The sequence below is a fragment of the Coptis chinensis genome, chromosome 6, assembly GCF_015680905.1.
Source record: "Coptis chinensis isolate HL-2020 chromosome 6, ASM1568090v1, whole genome shotgun sequence".
Classification (NCBI taxonomy): domain Eukaryota; kingdom Viridiplantae; phylum Streptophyta; class Magnoliopsida; order Ranunculales; family Ranunculaceae; genus Coptis; species Coptis chinensis.
Window position 1 is genome coordinate 91,561,071 of NC_141461.1, and position 22,213 is coordinate 91,583,283.

Consider the following 22,213-nt stretch of genomic DNA (forward strand, 5'->3'; position numbering starts at 1 on the left):
GTCTAGGAGTGATTTCTTCTTCCTCTCATTTTCTTCTTGTTATCTGGAACGTAGGACATTGGTATGAATTTGGCCAAATTCATTTTGGAAGAGTCCGCCCACTCACTGCTTTAGGAGTAAGAATGTAACTCTCATCGGTTTGTTCCACAAGTGAATGGACTTTGGATTTGGGTTGCTCCATTCTCTTCATTGGTGGTCATTGTCACTGTAACAACGCACTGTAAAGTAACAGACTACATATTGGAATTTATTATCTTCTTCAATACAGAGGAAGGAAAATAACAATTATATTTGTAATTTTTCATTTTGTGGAAAGAACTAAAAATGGATGTGAAAAAATAATTGTGAAAAAAAAAATGATTTCGAGAGAATGAATCTTGGAATTGGTTAGTTATTTATTAACTATAGTTAATCAATAATTGAAGAGTACACATAGGTGGAGATATGATAGAGAGAGTAATCTGATGGAGATGTGCTGGAGACTTTTCGCTCATTGTCGTCGAGTGAAATTTTTCTCGTAGAAGGTGCTCACAATGCTGTAAGAAGACTTGACATTCAAACATGTTTCCTAGGTTCGTTTGGTTGTTTTTCTTAGCCAGTAGCATTGCAACTGCCTTAGAAGATCATGGTTTTAATTACAACGGCTTCAAAAATGCTAATTTGAGCCTGGATGGCCTAGCGGTGATCACAGGGAGCGGCCTCTTGAGGCTAACCAACAACACCAAGCAAATGACAGGTCATGCCTTCCATCCGAAACCATTTCAGTTCAAGAACCTGTCATCAAATGGTAGCACTCTTTCCTTCTCTACTACTTTTGTGTTTGCAATCGTCCCCAAATATAGTGATGTAAGTGGTCACGGTATTTCCTTTGTTATTGCACCATCAAGAAGCCTAACAGGAGCTCTACCAAGCCAATATCTTGGCCTTTTCAATGAGACCAGTAATGGAAATCCATCCAATCATGTTGTTGCTGTGGAGCTTGATACTATCTATAGCTCAGAGTTTGGTGACATAAATGATAACCATGTTGGTATTGATCTAAATAACTTAAGGTCAGCCATATCTGCTCCTGCAAAGTACTATCTCGATCGTACTGGTGACAATTACAAGAATCTAAGCCTAATTAGTGGCCAACAGAAGCAAGTCTGGATTGAGTATGATGGATTGGAAAAAAAACTCAATGTTACAATTGCTCCAATTAAGCTACCTAAACCTCAAATTCCACTTCTGTCTTTCTCACATAATCTTTCATCCATCATCTTAGACTCCATGTACGTGGGATTCTCATCGTCAACAGGCACAATTCTAACATCACATTACATCCTAGGATGGAGTTTCCAGATGAACGGGCAAGCACAGGAACTCGATCTATCACGACTTCCCAAGCTCCCTCGAGTAGGACCTAAGAAGCAGTCCAAGGCTTTGACGATTGGACTACCTATCATTATACCCGTTTTTGTGGCAACCATCATTTCTATCACATTCTTTGTGATAAGAAGGAAGAGAAAGTATGCGGAACTATTCGAAGATTGGGAGCTTAGTTCTGGATCTCATAGGTTCTCATACAAAGATCTCTACATTGCTACTAAGGGATTTAGGGACAAGGAGCTCCTCGGTATTGGTGGCTTTGGTAGAGTTTATAAAGGCGTATTACCCTCTTCGAAAATTGAAGTTGCAGTAAAGAGAGTCTCCCATGAATCCAAACAAGGGATTAAGGAGTTCATTGCAGAGATAGTAAGTATTGGCCAGCTTAGGCATCGAAATTTGGTGCAACTTCTTGGATACTGCAGGCGAAAAGGTGAGCTACTCTTGGTCTATGACTTTATGCCTCATGGAAGTCTAGACAAGTTCCTCTTTGTACAATGAGTTCAAGGCTTAACTGGAGCCAAAGATTTCGGGTCATCAAAGGTGTAGCCTCTGGGCTAGTTTATTTGCACGAAGAGTGGGAACAGGTTGTGATTCATAGGGATGTCAAGGCTAGCAATGTGCTAATTGATGGTGAATTTAATGGAAGGTTAGGTGATTTTGGGCTTGCAAGATTATATGACCATGGAACAAATCCTCAAACGACTTCGTATTGTGGGGACGCTCGGCTATCTCGCACCTGAGATGACTCGAACTGGGAAGGGAACCACGAGCACAGATGTTTTTTCGCCTTTGGAGCTGTTCTTCTCGAAGTTGCATGCGGAAGGAGGCCAATAGAGCTGCGAGCATCTGATGCGAAGACAATTCTGGTGGACTGGGTGGTTTCTTGTTGGAGTAGAGGGACAATTCTTGAGACTGCTGACCCAAATTTGGGAAGTGATTACATTACGGAGGAAATGGAGTTGGTGCTGAAGCTTGGTTTGCTTTGTTCTCACAGCGTACCCGCAGCTAGACCAAGCATGAGGCAAGTAGTGCAATTTTTGAACAAAGACGTTCCTCTTCTGGAGTTATCGTCGTTTGGTTTTATTGCCGGTTCTCTAACATCTGGACAGGAAGGTTTTGATGAATTTGTTTCGTCATCATACCCTTCTTCGGATCTAATAAATTATCTGGGATCATCTTCAGTTGCAGAATCACTCCTCTCATCTGGTGGTTGATGCTTCTATACAGTACAATTTAGAAACACAATGTCCTTTGCAGTGCTTAGTTCATTTGGTGCAGGCTATGAATTATTAACTATCCATGTTTTGAAGTCAACAAGATGCACTTAAAAACAAGTTAAGCGAGGATTAATATAGTCGGCTAATGAATAGTGAGATCTGAGGCCTGATGTTAGTCTTGTGCAATAGTGAAATCAGGGAACGTAGCAGATTGTATAGAGCAATTGATTGGTGTTCTCCACTAGTTCTGTAAACAAGTAGTAGTTTTAGTTTGATGAAAAACTTTATTTCTATTATCAGGTTGATTATAGGCATCTTTATTTTTTAAATATACTCTCTAAATTAATAAGATAAATTTGCTTAAAAATTCTTTTATGTTGTGTAATTATTGAAGATCTTGTGTTTAGCTTCCCATACCAAGTCTACTGTGAGTCTCTATGAAGTTAATTTTGTTCTAGCTCACGTTTGCTTTCATCGAATACTGGTCAAGGAAATTATTCTCGGATAAGGGCAGATCTTTCCCTAGGTTCCAAGTGTTATATCCTGCCATTCATGCAAATCAATTATCCTATTAACTTCTATCTGCTTTAGAGTTTTTAAACATGTGTATACATTCTTTACAGGAAGGGAAATATATATTCAGGTACGCCCATGAAAAATGACAGGAGCAAAATTCTGTACTCTGGCATGATAAATTAGAGAGAGAGATTGACTGAAGAGAATATTTACTTAATGATTATATGAAGATTACAATATGTTTATATAGAGATCAATACAAGAATCTAAAATAGGAAGTAAAACTTAAAACAGTTCTAAAACAGTCGGTGGGTTTCTAATCAATACGCTAGTGCGCTTCGTGTAAAAGCGAGTCGCTACCGCGGTGTCTCTTGTCCATAGAGGCCGAATTCGTGTGTAAAACGCAGTCGCTAGTGGCTGTGTCATCTTGTCCATGAGGCTGTCGCTTTGTCGAGCCCTTGGTAGCTCTCCTCTATGACTGCGAGGAACTTCTAATACTCCCCCTCAAGTTGGAGAGTGAATATCAAGAACTCCCAACTTGCGAATTAATCTCAGAAAGGTGTCCTTGCCGCCGAGAGGTTTAGTGAAGGCGCCGACCACCTGATCCGAGGATGGAACGAGCGTAGGAGATAGTAACTTGGTCCGTATCTTGTCGCGTAAGAAATGACAAATTCAATTCAATGTGCTTCGTTCGTTCATGAAAACTGGATTTTGAGAGAGATGAAGGGTCGCTTGATTATCCGCGAGAACATGTTCATCGGAGAAGAATGAGAGATGCCTAAGTCGAGAGAAGATACTTCAACCATTGAAGTTCACATGCCGAGTAGCCATGGAACGATATTCGGCTTCGTGAGAAAGAACGTGATACTGATTACTCTGTTTCTTTGTTTTCCGGATATAGGGCTAGAACCAAGAAAAGTGCAATAACCACTAGTAGAACGACGAAGTGACCGGGCAGCCAAAATGTCCAATCAATAAACCGAGAGATGTGTAAAGAACTATTAGCGGATAAGAGAATCCCTTTGTTGATCGAACCTTTAAGATAGCGGAGTATACGATGAGCGGCATCTAGATGTGGAGTCCGGTGGGGACCGCATGAAACGGCTGAGAGATAATTAACAGAATAAGTGATATCCGGACGGTAACCGGAGATATATAAAGAGCGCCAATCAAAGCGACGATAGGCGGTAGGATCCTCAAGTAATGTGCCATTATCGGTATGGAGGTTGATATTTTGTTCCATAGGGAACTTCGAAATACGACCACCCGGTGGTACCATTAATCGATAGAATGTCTAAAAGACATTTCGCGGTAAGAAAATAATCCTTCTTTGGAACGAGCAACCTCGATACCCAAGAAATATTTTAGACGTCCCAAGTCCTTGATATAGAACTTTGCTTCTAAAAATTTCTTCAAGTTCGAATGAGAGATGGATTGTTGCTGTGTGATCGAATGTCATCCACATATACAAGGACAAATGTAGAATCATAACCACAAATATTAGTGAATAGAGAATAGTCGGACTTAGACCGAAAGTGAAGCCGGCGATGATAAGAGTGGTAGATAGTTTGGCAAACCATTGTCGAAAGCCCGCTTGAGTCCATATAAGGACTTATTGAGGCTTACATATCCCGTTCTCCCTGTTTGGCCTTAATCCGAGGAGGTAATGTCATATAAAATGGTTTCATCCAAATCGCCTTGGAGAAAGGCATTGTGGACATCCAACTGATGAAGAGTCCAATGTCTGATAGCAGCAATGGAGAGAAGTAATCGAACGGTGACTAATTTTGCAACGGGTGCAAAAGTGTCATGATAGTCTTGGCCTTCAATCTGATTGTAACCCTTGGCAACAAGACGAGCTTTGTAACGTTCAATAGAACCATCTGAATGATATTTAATCTTGAACACCCATTTACAACCAATAGGCTTATGATGAAAAGATGACGGAACAAGAGTCCATGTGTTATTTTGTTCCAAAGCTGCAATTTCAGCAGCCATAGCAGCTCTCCATTCTGGAATTTTGACAGCTTGAGAAAAGGATGTAGGAACGACTGAAGAAGACACTTTAGACAAAAAAGCTTTATGACAAGGAGAAAAGTTAGTGTCAGAAACATAAAAGGCCATAAGGTATGGAGTGGAAGACCGTGTTACCTTAGAGTCCGATTGGAGGAGATTGGCCGAACGAGGGACTGTATGTGCCTTGGTGAGAGTAGGACAGTGATAATCTTGAATGAGGAGTGGTGGTGGTTGTCGCATTCTAGTAGATCGAGTTGGGGCAGGAGGATTGAGATGGGATGGCTGAGGATCTTCCAAAAGGGGGTGGCGGATTTGGAGGAGTGGGAGTTTGAGCTTGGTAGGTAGCGCTCCATCCATTGAAATTACATGAGATGATTGAATGTCGAAGGTTTCATTGTCCAGGATAGGTAAAGGGAAAACAGGAAGATGTGATGGGGGGGGGGGGGTTGGAGGGGGGGAGATAAATGTTGATAGGGGAATACAGTTTCATAGAAAATCACGTCACGTGAAGTGTAAATTTTCTTGGAAGATAAATCATAAATGCGATAGCCTTTTTGAGCGTAAGGGTAACCAATGAAGATGCCAGGTTTTCCGCGATGATCAAACTTATTTTTAATGGAAGTGTTGTGAGCAAAACATAAACAACCAAAAACACGAAGATGGGCAAGAGTGGGAGGTGATGTAAATAGAAGCTCATGAGGTGATTTGTCTTTTAATAAGGTGCTAGGAATTTTGTTAATGAGATAGCCTGCGGTGAGAATGCATTCACCCACCCCAGAAGGATAGTGGGAGGTGGGCTTGAAAACGTAATGCTCGTGCAACATTGAGTAAGTGACGATGTTTTCTTTCAACAACAGCGTTTTGTTGGGGAGTAGCAACACAGCTACGTTGGTGAATTACCCCATGTTTTGAAAAGAATTGTTGCATGTTGTGGGATATAAATTCAGAGCCATTATCGGAACGAAGGACTTGGATTTCATGAAAATGGTCATCAATGTTGCTATGGCCAGATATGAGTGAATGTATTGTAGAATGAAATTGAGTATGAACCATGGCAAAAAAAGATTGTAAATGCATGGCCATTTCAGATTTGACAGTCATAAGATAAATCCATGTAGCACGACTAAAATCATCGACAATAGTTAAGAAAAAACGAGCATTAGAATATGATGGTAAATGAAAAGGACCCCAAATGTCACAATGAATCATTTGAAAAGGTCTAATGGTTTTTATTGAACTATGAGAAAAAGATAAACGAGTTTGCTTAGCTTGCGGACATCTGATTTAAAGTAGCATTATTTGAACTAGAAATGAAAGGAAACTGCTTAGCTAAAATCTGCAAAGGCGTGGAAGATAGATGTCCTAGGCGATAATGCCATAAATTATTTGTGGAGGAGTTGTGGGATGAGCAAACTGAAGCTAGTTGGAGATGGTAGAGTCCCCCATTAAGCCGTCCCAATCCAATCTTCTTCTTCGTTAACTGGTCCTGAAAAAGGCAAGAATCATTAGTGAACGTGACAGAGATAGGGTGAGACTTGACTAGTTCACTAATGGAGAGCAAATTAAAATGAAAGGTGGGAACAAACAGAACGTTGTCAAGGCGCAAAAGGGGGGAGAGAATAACACTACCAACATGAGTAATTAAATGGTCTGTTCCATCCGGAAGTTTAAGAGTAGAATGTGTTAAACAAGTATGATAATGAGAAAATAGATGTAATGAAGAACAGACATGATTGGTAGCACCAGAGTCAATGATCCATATGGATTTAGAAAAACGAGAGAGATATACACCGGGTGTGCTTGTGAAGAGGTACTACTGAATCAAACAAAAACCGAAGTTGGTTGTATTGTGCTATGGAAAAAGCGGGAGAATTGAGTCCAGTAGCAACCCTAATTAGCTTCTGGCGAGGCTTGGGTGGATAACCGTGCGGTTGTAGCATGTACCAATATGATGTCCAACTTCGGTTACAATGGTTGCAGAATGGACGAGGCGCTGCGTCTGCTGGGGCTTGTATCTGGAGTGCGCGCTTCCGAAAGTGTGGCGAACCACCGTTCCTTCTTTGTGGAGGTTTAGACAAACCTGATTTGAAGAAAAGCCAGTTAGTCTTCTCAAAATGAGTACTCAATTTGGGCAAAGCCAGCAGCCCTGGAGCGAAGGAAGAGAGAGTGCATGGATCTCTTGTTGCTTCTCCTCTTGTCGGATTAAAGAATAAATCTTAGACATACGAGGAAAAGGATCCATCAAAAGAATTTGATCAGGGATGGATTGAAAACGGGCATCTAGGCCTTGCATGAATTTCATAGAACGACCGTCTTCAACCTTTTTGGCAAAAATAGATGCATGACCACAAGTACAAGCGGGGCATAGTAGATAAAGAACTTAATTCATCCCGAGAAAGATTTAAAGTAAAGTAAAATAAAAGGATACCGGACGATTGTCTTGCTTGAGAAAGAGTGACGAAATCCTTCGGGTTGAAAAACCTTGGGTGCATTAGTTTGTGAAAAACGATCACCTAGATCTTTCCAAATTTCGGATCGCGAGTCGGCATAGAGGATGCTACCACGGATATCCGAGAATGTAACAGAATTGAGAATCTAGGAAGCAACAAGGTCATCACATCGCGACCACTTGGATTTTTCTTTGGGAGTGCTGGGAGGAGTAACAGAACCATCGATGAAACCAAACTTATTCTTTGCTCGAAGGGCTCTAGAGATAGACCGTAACCAAGTTGGATAATTGTCCCCTGATAACAGAGGAGATACGAGAATAGCCGTGGGACTATCTGAGTGGTGAACATAGAAAGGGTCATTAGAATCTGTAATAGAGTCATTATTTGGAGTACGTAGAATCCATTGAGAATTGAAAAGAGGCGGAAACTGATAGAGTTTAGGATTAGGGTTTGGATCAATATTAGGCTGATACCATGATAAATTAGAGAGAGAGAGATTGACTGGAGAGAATATTTACTTAATGATTATATGAAGATTACAAGATGTTTATATAAAGACCAATACAAGAATCTAAAATAGGAAGTAAAACTTAAAACAGTTCTAAAACAGTCGGTGGGTTTCTAATCAATACGCGAGGCGCGGTCGCGCTCGTGTAAGGCACGAGTCGCTGTGTCTACTGTCCATAGGGCGCGGGTCGGCCTTCGTGTAAAAGCCTCGCTGTCTGTGTCCATCAGGCTGAGGCCATGAGGCTTTCGTCGAGTCGAGCGCGCGCTCTCCTCTATGACTGCAAGGAACTTCTAATATGGCAGTACGATGAATTCCAACCAACAGGAAGAAATTAATAATCGTACAAAACTACAAACTACCAAGTGAATGATTATTTATGAATTTGTATACGAGTAACAGCTTAGCTGTCGCCTGGTCTTCAAGAACATAGTCGCTCCTTCAACAGTTGAAACAGCCACCACAAGTTCAACTTCATAACGATTACATTATCAACCTGATAATCGAAATAGGAAAAGGTAAACCATTTCAAATTCGTTGATTGAAATCAAAATTAAAGTTGAGAATGTCGGTAAAAGTATAAAGATGGGCAATCATTTAACAGAAATAATATTATTGGTATCAGCAGACAATTAACATGTCCAAAGCAAAATATTTATCCTAAACATCCAAAAATATATATGAACATGCGTGAAACTTTAAGGATCAGCGCTTAGCAATAAAATTTCCTCTCACAACCTAGAAAAGAAGAAGAATTTCAAGCAACCAAATATTTATTAGTCTAACTTTCCTTCATCACTTTCTGGTATTGAGCAATTCTTCTCTGTAAATCATCCTACAAAGAGTTCAATGATCATGGCATTTTACCCATCAAGTACGTGTTTTACATAAGAAAAAGTGCATAGGGATGAAAAGCCATGAACACGAAGTCTCTGGAGGTAGATGGAACACCATGAAAAATTGAAAGGGATCTAGTAAATGACAACAACTAATAATTATTCATACAACAGGGTGAATTCTTTGGAACTATATATAGGCAGGCAGGCAGCCCACTTTATACTGGATCAATGAATCTTACACCTCGTACAAAATCGCGCCATATTTCAAACTGGGTAAGATAATAACTACAATTCAATGATTGAATGTATCTGGTCACTCTTACACTATATATACCAACAGCAAATTGGGATCTAATATAAATGTAATATAATGCTTATGAACTATTTTGTATGTACTTGTGGCTTTAGAATCATTTTGCAATATCATTAGCAACAACGTATCCTAAATGTCGATAAAATCATATGGAGCTTCTCAGTTGGCGCACATCAGGACCATTAAACTATGAAGAGTTGTAGACTCTGAGTGAAAAAATGTGTAAGCAATAACGGTGTGTCATATTGAAAGCTACTCCACTGTTTTCATTCTCTAGATTTGATTTCTGGTGAAAATTAACAAGAACGGACAGGGTCATGGTCCTCAACTCCCATTTTCTACTATTTAAGAAAGCCAACTTCAACATCCCTTTTAGGGATTCTGAAAAAGAAAAACCTAATCTGATACATGGCTTAGAGACTTAATCAAAGTGCAAGATGGCGATTTGCTGCTCAAGAGAAAACAGGGAACTGTACTTGGCCAGTTGGGCTATTACAATTATATTGCTTCAAACATATATATAGGGGGTCTCTGCCTCTTTGGTACATAGGTTACAGTTCATCAGCTTCAACAATTGTGTTGCTGTAATCGTTCAATCGCTTACTTGCTCTAGATCACTTCACTCTTTTATAACAAGTATGTTTTCTAACCTGTATACAATTTACACAAGAGTGCCTTTGCGCCAAAGGACCCGCACCACACCCATTTGATCATGAATACCTTGTAGGCCTACTTCTTGTAGGTAATTGAATTGTATTGTAGGACTAACCTGCTCGATAATCATTACAGAAACGAAATCCAAAAAATCTTTAAGAGTCTCAATCATTAGAACTAAATAATTTATCAAATGGGAATTTGATGAGTCACTCGATTCTTCAAGATTTGGTCAGATGTACAGGAAGGTTCGTATATGACACTTACTAAGTCCAGATTGAATCTTTAGAAGTCTTCTAAAATAGAAAACTCGAATACATCTTCTAAATCTGGATTGTTTTATTTAAACTTTGTTTTCTAGGAAGTTTTACTTGACTTATTACTGCTTCTAAGCTAAGCAGTTGCAGTTTAATGGTTTTCCATGTTTCATAAAAGTCAACATCATAGTGTATCATTTTACTGAGTATCTTGGAAACTGACGAAATGCTTGGAATTTAGTTATTTAAAAAGGTGCTTATAATTCTGTAAGAGGACATGACATTCAAACATGTTTCCTATGCTCGTTTGGTTGTTTTTCTTATCCACTAGCTTTGCGGCTGCCTTAGAAGATTCTGGTTTTATTCACGACGGCTTCAAAGATGCTAATTTGAGCCTGGATGGCCTAGCGGAGATCACAGGAAACGGCCTCTTGAGGCTAACCAACAACACCAAGCAACAGAAAGGTCATGCTTTCTATCCGAAACCATTTCAGTTCCTATCATCAAATGGTAGCACTTTTTCCTTCTCTAGTACATTTGTGTTTGCGATTGTCCCCATGTATCGTGATTTAAGTGGTCACGGTATTTGCTTTGTTGTTGCACCATCGAGAAGCCTACCAGGAGCGCTTCCAAGCCAATATCTTGGCCTTTTCAATGACACCAATAATGGGGATCCATCCAATCATGTTGTTGCTGTGGAGCTTGATACTATCTATAGCTCAGAGTTTGGTGACATAAATGATAACCATGTTGGTATTGATCTAAATAACTTAAGGTCAGCCATATCTGGTCCTGCAAAGTACTATCTCGATCGTACTGGTGGCAATTACAAGAATCTAAGCCTACTTAGTGGCCAACAGATGCAAGTCTGGATCGAGTATGATGGATTGGAAAAAAAACTCAATGTTACAATTGCTCCAATTAAGGTACCTAAACCCCAAATTTCACTCTTGTCTTTGTCGTATGATCTTTCTGTTGGAGTTATCCCTCACATGAGGAGAGAAAACAGAGCTGGAGAGAAACGGGCTTAATTCGCATCGCGACATGTCGAAGCGCGCCAGATCGATAGAATTCGCCCAGCCTTCGAAGTTCGATATGCTAGAACCAACCATAGCTCATATGAAGCGCGACGCCTCGGAACTCGATCGTTGAGCGCCACAGCTGACCACCCGTCGAGTCTAATTTCGTGGGCCTTTGCTACAGTACCCGCGAAATTTGGTTTTTGGATATAAAACCAAAATCAAGGTTTTGGAAAACCAAGTCAGAAGGATTGGAATCCAGACCAAAACAAAGAGAGAGAAACCCAATCTTGAAAGCTATCAAGATTGAGAGATAACCTTTACAGAGATACAACCCTGTAAAGAGATAAGAGTGATCTAGTAAGGTGAGAGACTGAAATAAGATATTGTAATCTTCCTTCCCACTTTATAAATAACTGGCTCTTGTGGAAGTATGCATCATTGGCCGAACCACGGTAAATCTTTGTGTTGTGGTTTGCTTTTACTGCTTTACATTATTATCTGTTGTTAATAGTTGTTTAGCGAGTTGGGCATGTTAGTATAGATTGTAGTTGATATTTAGATTTTGTCCGGAGTTGAATTGTGTTCAAATACAAGTTATCTGTGTAGTGGGGAATCGATTGGTATTGGTATAATCCCCAACAAGTGGTATCGAGCCAAGTTAGAATAGCTTTAGGGTGTTATCCGAATCTTGGTCGGAAGGTGTTTGACCTAAATTCACGAGAGAAGATTTGAGGTTAAATAACTTGTAGAGATGGACCATTCCGTGAACACTTTCGTATGATGAGTCCGAATAGGAAGAACTACAATCATCCGAAAGCCAAGATGGAAGACTTGCTATACCGCAAGGACTTGGCACTTCCCATTGAGAATGAGGAGAGTAAAACCGAAAAAAGGCCCGATGAAATTTTGAGAAAAAGCTTGACGAAAAGCGATTGGATACATTCGACAAAGGATTGGCGATGATTATCTTTCACCATGTGTCCCGAGAGACTTCTGACGCCCCGTCACCGCGGAAGAAACTTCGAAGACACATGAGAGGAAGTCGGGTGGAAACAAAGTGCTAGTCGTTAAGAAGTTTGCAAACACGAAAGTACCAAGAAGGTTCTTCAATGTCCGAAAGCATCTTAATGAAGTACGAATATCATCAATCGGATGCATTTGATGAAGATCAATTTGGGAGACGAAGTTGAGGCTTTGTCTCTATTAGCTCTACCCGAAAGTTGGGAGACATTAGCGGTTTCCTACATGGAGCAACCAAGGATGGAATTGTTACCATGGAAATGGCTACCATGTCTTTGTTGAATGAGGAGACTAGAAGGAGTGGAAGAAGCGTCCTCCTCACCGGAGATCCTTTCACGAGAAACGGGGAGAGGTCGAAACGAGAAAAACCATCTCGCTCTGGGGGTGATGATGACGTAAATAAATCTAGGGGTGAAGCTAGAACTTCTAAGGCGAGAGGCAATGTTACTATTGTGCCACCAAAGGCCACTTCGTGATATGAGTCGCGAACAATCGCTAAGGATGAAAAGAATAACCGCGTGTACATGAAGACATGGTGCGAGGAACGAAACACAAAAGCGAGATACTACCGCGACTAGTCGATGACCTAGTGAATTGTGTCGATTGTGGTGTGTGCTTTGCCTTAGTACCTCATGTCGGGATACATAGTGGGTGATAGATCACGAGGATCATCTATCACGTCACACCGCCGCCGGGGGATTCTTCACTACCTACACCTACGTGGTGAATATGGTGAAGTGAGGATGGGTAACGATGGTGTCTCAAGATTATAGGCATTGGAGATGTTCATATAGAAACCAATGTCGGCTACACCTTGACACTCAAGGATGTAAGACATGTCCCCGACATACGGTTAAGCCTAATTTCGGCCGGGAAATTAGATGATGATGGCTTTGTAAACTCGTTTGGTAGCGGGGTATGGAAACCGAGCAAAGGTTCCATTGAAGCAGCCTAGAGAAAAGAAAACTCTCTTTTACAAAACACAGGCTAGTTTGTGCGTAAAAGCGAATAATCTTGTGAAGAAGAAGCTTCATCCGAACCGGGGTACGCCTGAGGCGGTCACACGGGCATAAAAGGGATGGAAGTTCTTGCTAAGTAAAAGGCCGCGCCGCACATTAAAGGTACACATTTAAATACATGTACTCATTGTTTGGTAGGAAAGCAACACGGTGTCTTTCCAAAGATTCCCGTCTCACGAAAGACACCGCCCTTGAACTAGTGCACTGCACTTATGTGGTCCTATGAGAGTAAAGTCCCACCAGGGAGTTTCGTACTTCTTGACATTCATTGATGATCGTCAAGAAAGATATGGGCCTATAGTCCTGAGACCAAGGATGAAGTACTTGGCGTGTTTGAGAAATTCCATAGCATGGTGGAAAGAGAGATGGGAAGTTGTTGAAGTGTATCGCCGGATAATGGGGGAAAGTACATTGGGCCATTTGAAGAGTATTGCCATAGTCATGGGATTCGCCATGAGCGGTCGTTCCCAAGACACCGCAAATGTAATGGAATAGCGAGAGAATGAACCATACCATTGTAGAGGAGGATGAGATGCATGCTATCTCACTCTAAGCTACCTAAAGCTTACTTGGGTAGAAGCAATGCGCATAACCGCATGTGATCAACCTATCGCCGCAAAGCCTCCGGAATAGTGATTATCCGGAGAGTATGGTCGTCGGAGATATTGATTATGGATACTTGAGGTATTTGGGTGCGGGGCATTTGTGCATATTCCGGCGATGATGAGATCCAAGCTTGATGACAAAGCCAAGCGGTGCATTTTTCCGGGTTATGGAGATGAAAAGTTTGGTTACAAACTCTATGATCCGATTAACAAGAAGGTAATCCGAAGTCGAGATGTTGTGTTCTTAGAAGACCAAACCATAGCAGACTTTGAGGAGGGTGAGAAGCCGAGGCTTTCACCAATGATCTTGTTGATTGAACCGGAAGTTCCTACCGTGGAACGTCTGAATGCATTGAGAATCGAGAGAACCATGAGTTTGAAGCTCATGATGAGAATCCTATTGCTCGTGATGGGATAGAACCTATTGGTATAGAAGATGCGATGAGATGCATGAACCACCACCGAGAAAGCGAAGTGCAACCTCCCCGAGGCACCGGCAGATGAGGCAAGGAGGTCCGACAGAGGGAGACTAGCTTCAACGGTATCCACCACATAATGCGTCGTCGCTACTATCGGATGGTGGAGAACCTATGTACAATCAAGAGGCACTTGAAGCGTACGCACAAAAGAAAAGTGGTTGAAGGCCATGCGATGACGAGATGGATTCTTTGCATAAGAATCACACTTATGAATTAGTTGAGAAACCCACAGGGAGAAAAGTTCTCAAGAATAAGTGGATATACAAAGTCAAGCATGAGGAGAACAATCCTCACCCAAGGCATAAAGCTTCGCCTTGTTGTGAAGGGATTCGGTCAAAGGAAAGGGATTGACTTTGATGAGATTTTCTCTCCCTGTAGTGAAGATGACTTCTATCCGGTGGTATTGGGTATGGCCGCAAGTATGAACCTAGAGGTTGAGCAGCTAGATGTTAAGACGGCTTTTCTTCATGGAGACCTTGAAGAAGATGTCTACATGGACCCGACCCGAGGGTTTGAGGTCAAAAGCGCAAAGAGCACCTAGTATGCAAGTGATAAAAAGAGCTTGTATGGGTTGAAGCAAGCACCGGTGACGATGGTACATAAAGTTTGACTCCCTTTATGGCGAAGCAAGGATACAAAAGTCTACTTAGATCATTGTGTGTTTGTTCGAGATTTCCGGATGGGGATTTCATAGTGCTATTCTTTGTATGTGGATGATATGTTGATAGTTGGCCCAAACATCAACAAGATATCCAAGCTGAAGAAAGACTTGAGTAAGTCCTTTGAGATGAAGGATTTGGGTCAAGCTAAAAAGCGATACTTGGGATCGCGGATCACCGTGACGAAAAGAGTGGGAAGTTCGCGGCTTCTCAAGAAAGCTACATTGAAAGGTGTTGAAGAGATTTAACATGGATCAAGCCGAAGCCGGTCCAGTTTGTCCGCTTGGTGGCCAGTTCGCATAACCAAAGAGATGTGTCCTAAGGGTGAGCATGAGCAGAGTCGATGGAAAAGATTCCTTATGCATCCGCATTAGGCGCTTTAATGTATGTCATGGTGTGTACTAGGACGGATATTGCTTTTAGCGCCGTTGGGTCGTAGCGATTTCACAAATCCGGTAAAGAACATTGGGAAGGTGTTAAGTGGATATTGAGATATCTCCAAGGCACTTCCAAATCATGTTTGTGCTTTGGTGGAAGTAAGCCCTTACTTGAAGGCTACACTGATGCAGACATGGCAGGTGATGTTGACTCGATGAAGTCCACTTCCGGTTATCTGGTTACTTTTGCAGGGGGAGCAGTTTCTTGGCAATCTAAGTTGCAAAAGTGTGTTGCCCTCTCCACTACAGAAGCCGAGTATATTGCAGCCACTGAGTGTTGCAAAGAGATGCTATGGATGAAGAGATTCTTCGACGAACTAGGGCTAAAGCAGAAACAGTTTGTAGTTCTATGTGACAGTCAGAGCGCCATCCACTTGAGCAAGAATCCGAGTTTTCATTCTAGATCCAAGCACATACACGTGCGTTATCATTGGATTAGAGAAGTACTCGAAGACAAGCATTTGTGTATCGAGAAGATCCATACCGACAAGAACGGGTCGGATATGATAACCAAAGTCTTACCGAAAGGTAAGTTCGATATTTGTTGTGCTACCACCGGAATGGTAGCAGACTCCTCCTGTTGATTTGGCAATTGCATGGAGGTATCCCCCCTCACTGTTCGGGAGGGGGAGATTGTTGGAGTTATCCCTCACATGAGGAGAGAAAACAGAGCTGGAGAGAAACGGGCTTAATTCGCATCGCGACATGTCGGAAGCCAGCCGCGGATAAAAGCACCACCGGCCAGTTCCATATATGCTAAGCGACCGCCATACTCCAAGATTGAAGCCACGCCAGTGTCTAATTTCGTGGGCCTTTGCTACAGTACCCGCGAAATTTGGTTTTTGGATATAAAACCAAAATCAAGGTTTTGGAAAACCAAGTCAGAAGGATTGGAATCCATACCAAAACAAAGAGAGAGAAACCCAATCTTGAAAGCTATCAAGATTTAGAGATAACCTTTACAGAGATACAACCCTGTAAAGAGATAAGAGTGATCTAGTAAGGTGAGAGACTGAAAGGAGAGATTGTAATCTTCCTTCCCACTTTATAAAGAACTGGCTCTTGTGGAAGTAGGCATTATTGGCCGAACCACGGTAAATCTTTGTGTTGTGGTTTGCTTTTACAGAGTTTGGGCCTAAAGCCCACAGTTCCAATTTAATTATGGATAAAAGACACCTGATTTTTTATTTATGTGTAAAGCCCATCCGGTTGACTTTTGAGTTAGATTACCACTTTGCCCTTTAAGACAAAACAAATAACGCCAAATATAAAACCCAGCTTAACTTTCTCATGTGAACTTTGTCTTTAAATTTTGTGAAATTTCAATCGGAAATTTTGTCCTTAAAATTTCCTATTGATTTCTCTCTCAAAATTTCTCCAAAACACTGCAACATGGATGTCTATTAATATTATAACAATCACTGTCAACTCCCACTGCAACATGAATATTACATTGTCAACTATACTGCAACATGGATGTTGCACTATCTATTACTACTGCAACAACCACTGCAACATGAATGTTGCACTGTCAACTATACTGCAACGTAGATGTTGCATTGTCTATTACTACTTCAACAACTACTGCAACATGAATATTGTATTGTCAACTCTACAACAACATGGATATTGCACTGTCTATTACTATTGCAACAACCATTATCAACTCTCACTGCGATATAGATGTTGCACTATTAATTCTTCTACAACAACATGGATGTTGCACTGACTATTACTACTGCAAGAATCACCACTGGCAACTCCTACTGCAACATAAATGTTGCACTGGCAACTCTACTACAACATGAATGTTGCACTATCAACTCTAATGCAACGTGAATGTTGCACTGTCTATTACTATTGCAATAACCACTATGAACTCCCACTGCAACATGGATGTTGCACTAACAACTCTACTACAAGATGAATGTTACACTGTCAACTCAACTGCAACATGGATGTTGCATTGTCTATTACTACTGCAACAACCACTGTGAAACTCACACTACATACAAGTCATTTTATTATACTCACACTAATGGACATACTTAGTAGAAAGTTTGTCGCTGAGATATGGATTAAAACGGTGACAGAATCAGTTGCAGTATTAAGGGATCCAAACATGAGACATTCTACAAATGACAATTTGTGCATGAGGAAGGTACTTGTAACAAAGCGTGGTATTAGAAAAGCAAATTATCTGGCTCTATATATATATTAACAATTAACGTCTAGACATAGCTTTCAGAACTGAAAAGGTTTAAGCAACAAAGTCAGGCAAGCTAACGATTATAGATATCCAAGGAACATTGTATAATTCATCTACTCATGCATACTCTATATAACTCGTTGATATATAAGTACTTCATGCATATCGATTATAAATTAATTATATGGTCTGCTTTGTACTATGCACCACCTAAGTGGATGACTAATATTGCACACCTAAAAAGCATCTTCCTTTACTAAACTTTCCAAAACACAAAAGTAATACTTCCACACCTAACTCAAATTCAACTGCAACACTCATTTGACAGCACGAATTCGATTCACACTTGAGTATTCTAACATTTACATCTTTAAAGTGATCAATCTCAAACAAATTCAAATGCAAAGCTCAATTGAATGCAAAACACCTAAATGTCAATTTGATAAAATACAAAGTAAATTGGACAACGTTAACTTCCACCCTCTGTAATTTTGACACACACAAGAAACACAAGAGTGAGTGGTGGAGAAAGCATTATCGATTGATGAATTAATTTGGGAAAGAGAGGAAGATGTTGATGTTGGTTATTAGGAGAAGGATTTTGTTCTCGAAATGGAATGACCTCTACCTTTCCATGATCAGACAATGGTCTCCGTCTACTTCTTCATCGTCTTCTCTATCTTCTATTTTCTTCCGGATCTATTGAGAGGAACTACTAACTCACGATAGAATAGAAGAAATGTTAAAACAGACATTAAAAAAACTAAAGAAGATGAGGTAGTTGGGTCAATGCCCTTATCCTACAACTTAATGTATCGGACCCTTTTAAATCATAACTAAAATAACCGGGTGAGCTTTAGCCGTAATTGCCAAAGTCAATGTCTTTTAAGCTAATTAATTATGGATTCAGGGTTTTAAACCTAGTTTTATGTTGCTTTTACTGCTTTACATTATTATCTGTTGTTAATAGTTGTTTAGCGAGTTGGGCATGTTAGTATAGGTTGTAGTTGATATTTAGATTTTGTCCGGAGTTGAATTGTGTTCAAATACAAATTATCTGTGTAGTGGGGAATCGATTGGTATTGGTATAATCCCCAACACTTTCATCCATCATCTTAGACTCCGTGTATTTGGGCTTCTCATCGTCTACAGGCTCAGTTTTAACATCACATTACATACTAGGATGGAGCTTTCAGATGAATGGGCAAGCTCAAGCATTTGACCTATCTCGGCTCCCTAAGCTCCCTCCAGTAGGACCTCAGGAGCAATCCAAGATTTTGACAATTGGATTGCCAGTAAGTCTTGCAGTTCTTTTGTTAACCGTGGCGTCTATCACATTTATTGTGATAAGATGGAAGAAAAATTACGCTGAACTATTCGAGGATTGGGAACTTAAATACCGACCACATAGGTTTTCATACAAAGATCTATACGTAGCTACAAAAGGATTCAGAGATAAGGAGCTCCTAGGCGTCGGTGGCTTTGGTCGAGTCTATAAAGGTATACTGCCCACTTCCAAAATCGAAGTTGCAGTGAAGCGAGTCTCACATGAATCAAAACAAGGGATTAAAGAGTTTATCGCAGAGATAGTAAGTATTGGCCAGCTTAGACATCGGAACATAGTACAACTTCTTGGATATTGCCGGCGAAAAGGTGAGCTCCTTTTGGTCTATGATTATATGCCTAATGGGAGTCTAGACAACTTCCTGTTCTGTCCATCAAGTTCAAGGCTCAATTGGAGACAAAGATTTCAAATCATCAAAGGTGTAGCCTCTGGGCTAGTTTATCTGCACGAAGAGTGGGAGCAGGTTGTGATTCATAGAGATGTCAAAGTGAGTAATGTGCTAGTAGATTGTGAATGGAATGGAAGATTGGGAGATTTCGGGCTTGCGCGTTTGTATGACCACGGAACAAATCCTCTGACCACACATGTGGTAGGGACACTTGGTTATATTGCACCAGAAATGAATAAAACAGGAAAGGCGACAACGAGCACTGATGTTTTTTCTTTTGGAGCTTTTCTGCTTGAAGTTGCATGTGGGAGGAGGCCAATAGAACCGCAAGAACCAGATGAGAGTATAGCTCTGGTGGACAGGGTCGTTTCTTGTTGGAACAGAGGGGTAATCCTTGAGACTACTGATCCAAGTTTGCAAAGTGATTATGTAACACAAAAAGTGGAGTTGGTATTGAAACTTGGTTTGCTTTGTTCTCACCCGATACCCACAGCTAGGCCAAGCATGAGACAGGTAGGGCAGTATTTGGAGAAAGATATGCCTCTACCGCAATTATCCTCTCTTAGTTTTAGTTCTGGAGGTCTAGTACCTGTACATGGTACTGAAGGTGATGACGATTTTGTCATCTCATCTCATTCTTCTCTAGATAGATCGTCATCCGTAGCAGATTCGCTCCTCTCAGGTGGTCGTTGACCACTATACAACTCGGAAAATATAGTATGCTGGGGGATCTTAGTCCAATCTGCTGCCACATATAACCGTCCGGTTTCCGTAACATGTACCTCAAACAAAATGACAAATGACTGATCTTACATCAGTTTTTTCTCAAAATTATTTTCTCCTTCAATATAGTTTTTATTTTCTTTAGAATGCATTTTGCATATATGTTCGGCAAATCTCGTGGAGCATACTTCGAAACTAAACCACCAAAACGATTCATATGATCAACATCTTTGCATACCGATCACCATCAAGTTGTCCAATACATTAACCATACATGTCTGGTTAACTGAGTGATTGTTCTGCTATGCCAAAAACAGGGAATCTAGCAGATACTAAACAACAACTGATAGGTGTTGTTCTTTTGGGAAGAGGGGGTTCCAACTTAGGTGAATTTGTATCTATTCTGATGTTAGTTAATAGTAGGAGTCTGGTATCAAACCATTGAGAGTCGACCATAAGATCTGCTCCTCCTTTCTCAGGATATGCCAAAGCCTACGTGTACCCACAAGAATAGGTGGAGCTAATATTTCAAGTTCTAACATCATTAGAATATTTCAAGTTCTAACTGCGTCAATTCTCATCATTTAATTGGTTGATCAGTGTTCATTGATTTAAAAGCATTTGAGGCATACGCCTCAAGGCGAGGGCATACCTAAAATGCCCTAAATGCATTGAGCAAGTCATTTGTGCACTGGAAGCGTATTCTTGAAGCGTACGCCTCAGTAGTGAGGGGTAAGCCTCCATCGCAAAAAAAATTAGACCATAATATCTTTTTTGATTTTTGATTTTTATATTTTTAGTGTAAGTGGACATCAACTTTAAAATTGTGAACTTCATTCTTTATCATCTTCTCTATTTATTTTCCATTTTAAGAGTGGAACTATCAACCTTAGACCAATAGAACTATAGAAGTCACCATTTTACAACTGAACTAATCAAAGTAAAATAAATTCAACCTCATAACTCAAAATGAACATGAGAAGTGCAAAAGATTAAAAAACTCCATTTCAAACGTCTCTGCTGAAGACTTCTAAAGCAGCAACACTGTCCCAAACGTCCATAGCTACCTGGACAATAAAACTTTAAACAATTACACTCTAACCGTATAGTAAGAGCTTAGCAATAGCATTTTGTCGTCTCTTACAAATCAAATGAAGAAAAACAATAAAATACTTAGCTCAAACTTTTCTTCATCCATTTCTGTGTTCAACCTGTGATTCTTTGCCTCGTTGAGAATCATCCTACAAAGAATTCATTGTTCATGGCTTTTCACCTGTCATGTGTTTTGCATAATAAAACCGTATACAGATGAAAAGCCATTAACACGAGTTCTTTGGAGGTCGAAGGAACACCATGAAAAAGATCTCGCTACACACATTATCTTTTTCTAGTACTATACGCACAAAGAGGATGAATACCTTGGGGCTATATATAGGCAGTAAAATGCTGGATGAATGAATCTGACACCCTGTACAAAATCATAAATTCGATCATACCCAGTTACCCACTATTCAAACAAGGAGAGACAAGTTACCAAAAAAAACAAGGAAAGACCATACCTATAAGATATTGGTTCAAAGGTAGGTTTTGCACCATGCAAATTCGGAAATATCGTAAGTGTAGATCAGTGTCAACATATTTCGTACATACTGAATTACTGATTACCGTTTTTGTGTAAACTGTTTAAAATAAATGAATCTTGCCATATCGCGTGAACATTTGTAATTGTCCCCCCAAACTTTTTCAGCGAACATTGACAGTGTCAAGTCTCACAAATGTCTGTCGGATTTTAGAGTCTCAATGAAATTGAAATTATTCGTCCATTTCATGTCTCCAGAGTCCAGATAGTGAATCAACATTAGAAACTACCAGGGTAACTAATATTCTAGTCTATATAGCAAATTCCAATTTCGTGCGGACTAATTCCATCCTCGTCCTCAAAACGCTTCTGTTGCACGCTTTTTTTTTACTTCAAAGTACGGGTAAGAAAATCACAACGTGCGAAGCTCAAACTAGATACCTCTGACAATTTGCTTAATACACAGAAACTGCTCATACAGATTTACAATTTAAATCGCAACTCTAAAGGTCGATTTTGGAAATTAGTTTGTTCCACATATACAGTCCTACATTGGGCATTAAATCCCTTCATCATACTAAATAAGATCCTAG

The 22,213-nt window shown here is 40.4% G+C and overlaps 2 protein-coding genes across 2 annotated transcripts; both read left to right on the forward strand.

Annotated features, from left to right (window-relative positions):
• The first annotated feature begins 449 nt into the window (after positions 1-449).
• LOC147495389 (L-type lectin-domain containing receptor kinase IV.2-like) lies at positions 450-2,952 on the forward strand. Its single transcript, XM_086564046.1, is given in 4 exon segments — positions 450-1,855; positions 1,858-2,071; positions 2,073-2,148; positions 2,151-2,952. Coding segments are annotated over 4 exon segments (2,016 nt in total). The 5' UTR covers positions 450-561; the 3' UTR covers positions 2,583-2,952.
• A 7,338-nt stretch (positions 2,953-10,290) lies between these two features.
• LOC147495390 (L-type lectin-domain containing receptor kinase SIT2-like) lies at positions 10,291-20,133 on the forward strand. The gene is made up of 3 exons (XM_086564048.1): positions 10,291-11,109; positions 15,481-15,493; positions 18,705-20,133. The coding sequence occupies exons 1-3, from the start codon at positions 10,426-10,428 to the stop codon at positions 20,009-20,011; spliced, it is 2,004 nt and encodes a 667-aa protein (XP_086420174.1). The 5' UTR covers positions 10,291-10,425; the 3' UTR covers positions 20,012-20,133.
• Positions 20,134-22,213: the final 2,080 nt, after the last annotated feature.

Bases quoted from the DNA above. Each gene is read 5' to 3' on its own strand.
- LOC147495390 (XM_086564048.1), top strand. From the start codon at position 10,426: ATGTTTCCTATGCTCGTTTGGTTGTTTTTCTTATCCACTAGCTTTGCG.